We start from the raw sequence: 2,192 nt of genomic DNA, 5'->3' as shown, positions 1-2,192 counted from the left end.
GGTTGGAGTGCTTCTCCTGGATGAAGCAGAATCAGACTTGCTGGACCCTGCACGTCTGTCCTGCATTTTGGGCTGTTGCAAGGACACCATGATCTTCACCATGTTACGGTGTTTCTTCATCATGTGATCGGCTAACTGCTGCCTTTGCGAAGTCTGAAACCCACACCACTCACAGTCAAAGCCTCCTCTTGACTGGGGCGTGATCATAGATTCCAGCACATTACGTTCTACATCCCCTGGCGACTCTTCACATTGTTCTTCAACAGAGGAGGCGTCAGAGTTCAAATCCAAAACCTCTGCTCCAACAGGAGGAGCCGAGTGGCCTGGTAGACCTTCTTTGTGATACATTTTCTGGTGTTTCAGAATCCGTGCTCTGTGTGGGGATTTATAAGTGCAATACTGGCAGGAAAAGACCGTTCCTACACCATCGTAAGTCGTAGCGCTGCAGCTGGCCTTCTTGGAAGTTTTGAGGGATCTCTCATCGCTTGCTTCTCCATGGACCTTCCTGGTGTGTTCACTGAGAAGAGAGCTGGATCTGAAGTACCGCACACAGAACTTGCACTGGAAAAATGGAGTTGACGTTTTGTTCGAAGGTTTTGCTGTCTGGTTGCGTTTCGCTTGCTTTGAACCAGAGAAGTGCCCAAGGTCTTTGTTAATGGATTGGATGCCTGAAACATGAACAGAGAAAGAAAAACATTTCAAATGGCAGAACAACTCTTCTGATGTAGTTTCTTTCACTCTAGAGGTCTAATACTTATGGGTCATTATACCGGTTTCTTTTTTTAACGAGTCGTAATTGTGATTGCTCAAGTCTTCCTCGTCCTCTGTTTGGCTGAGGGAGTTTAACGAGTTTGACCTGGACTGTCTGGGTGACTCGTCACCTTCTCCCACTTCTGTGGGCTGCAGGAAGGCCGTGTGGACGTCTTGTATGTGCGCCTTGAGCTCATCGTTCGACTCTGCACGGAAATCACAGCCATCGCACTGCAGCACTTCCATCGCTTAGGACTCCCTGGAAAATCAGGGAAACCTGGTTAGAGACAGAAAGAAAGGGGTAAGAGAATAGAAACTCAGGCCATAAACCAACACTTGGAAAGGAAATTTCACAGCATTGCATTTCACAGCAAGACGAAAGCATTCTGAAATTCTGACAAGGCAGAATTCAACAGAAGAATCTTTATTTTTTTGGCGAGGGGTCAGTCTGCTCCAAGAACAATAGCTGAGGAGGGATTATGGGCTGATTTGTTCCATTTTTTATTACCCAGGGATAAGCCTCAGCTGGAGCACACCAGTGGGCCTTGGTATTTACATCAGCATGTTCCATCAGATTGCATCAAGAAATAAGATAGAGTGAATCCGCTGAGGGATGAGGAACGCTCAGGGCTTTAGAGATGCAGTACAAACACAAAGGATTATGGGGCGGGCCGTCACTTGGAGGTGGCATTATTATGCCCCGTGACCTAAGAGCACCCGGCAACCGCATCAATCAATGAGCTGAAACAAAGTATGATTCCTTCCCTGATCAATACTTTTTCATTAACACTCGCACAGCTGCCAAATTCAGCACATACACATGCTTGTCTGTGCAGAAATCCCTGCTGTATTTGGGAATATTGCAATATTTCATTAGATTGCACTGAAAATGTTCATAAACCAATCAAATTAAAATCTAAAATTGGTTGAGTAAGTTTGGAATATATGATTTGAATCAAAATAATTCACCACTAACCTCACGTAAACCTTAAGTCCAAAAATACATATACAACCACAACCGCCGCTTTTCTCTATAATACCAAGTAGTTTTTCCGGTAAAAGGCCATGTACAGAGACAGCGAGCATGTTTTTCTTTCATCAAGGGTCATTCTCAATGTGATCTGTGTGGCAAGGACATGAATATTAGAATGAACTCAACAACAGGAATGCATTTAGCAGTCATACAGCACGGTACCAGCGCTGCAGATCTGAAAGCCATCAACACAAACCAGAGTAAACCTTCAGCCTTGGCTGGCTCACGCACCAGAACACATTCTGCTGGTGATTTCTGCAAGAAAAGGCCTCAATGTCAAGGCCAGTGTTATATGGGTTTAGTGCAACGCTACACATTAGAGGAGGCCTTGAATGCTGTAAAAACAAACAAAATAGATTCTACTTGGATCTTATTCATTCTAAAGGCACAATGAACCATTTTTACCGGT

General features: G+C 44.6%; 1 protein-coding gene across 1 annotated transcript in view; it reads right to left on the bottom strand.

Moving 5' to 3' along the window:
* LOC107576118 (zinc finger protein 462-like) overlaps window positions 1-2,096 on the bottom strand; it is a 22,174-nt gene extending 20,078 nt beyond the window's left edge. The window contains exons 1-2 of the mRNA XM_016262370.1: window positions 771-2,096; window positions 1-668 (exon numbers count right to left, since the gene is read on the bottom strand). Of these exons, the coding sequence (XP_016117856.1) occupies window positions 1-668; window positions 771-996 (894 nt within the window). The 5' untranslated portion in view covers window positions 997-2,096. The remainder of the gene's footprint in view (window positions 669-770) is intronic.
* Window positions 2,097-2,192: the final 96 nt, after the last annotated feature.

The sequence above is a fragment of the Sinocyclocheilus grahami genome, unplaced genomic scaffold, assembly GCF_001515645.1.
Source record: "Sinocyclocheilus grahami isolate Dianchi unplaced genomic scaffold, SAMN03320097.WGS_v1.1 scaffold3232.1, whole genome shotgun sequence".
Lineage (NCBI taxonomy): Eukaryota > Metazoa > Chordata > Actinopteri > Cypriniformes > Cyprinidae > Sinocyclocheilus > Sinocyclocheilus grahami.
Note: the sequence above shows the minus strand (reverse complement) of the source record. Positions and strands in the feature narration are given on the sequence as shown.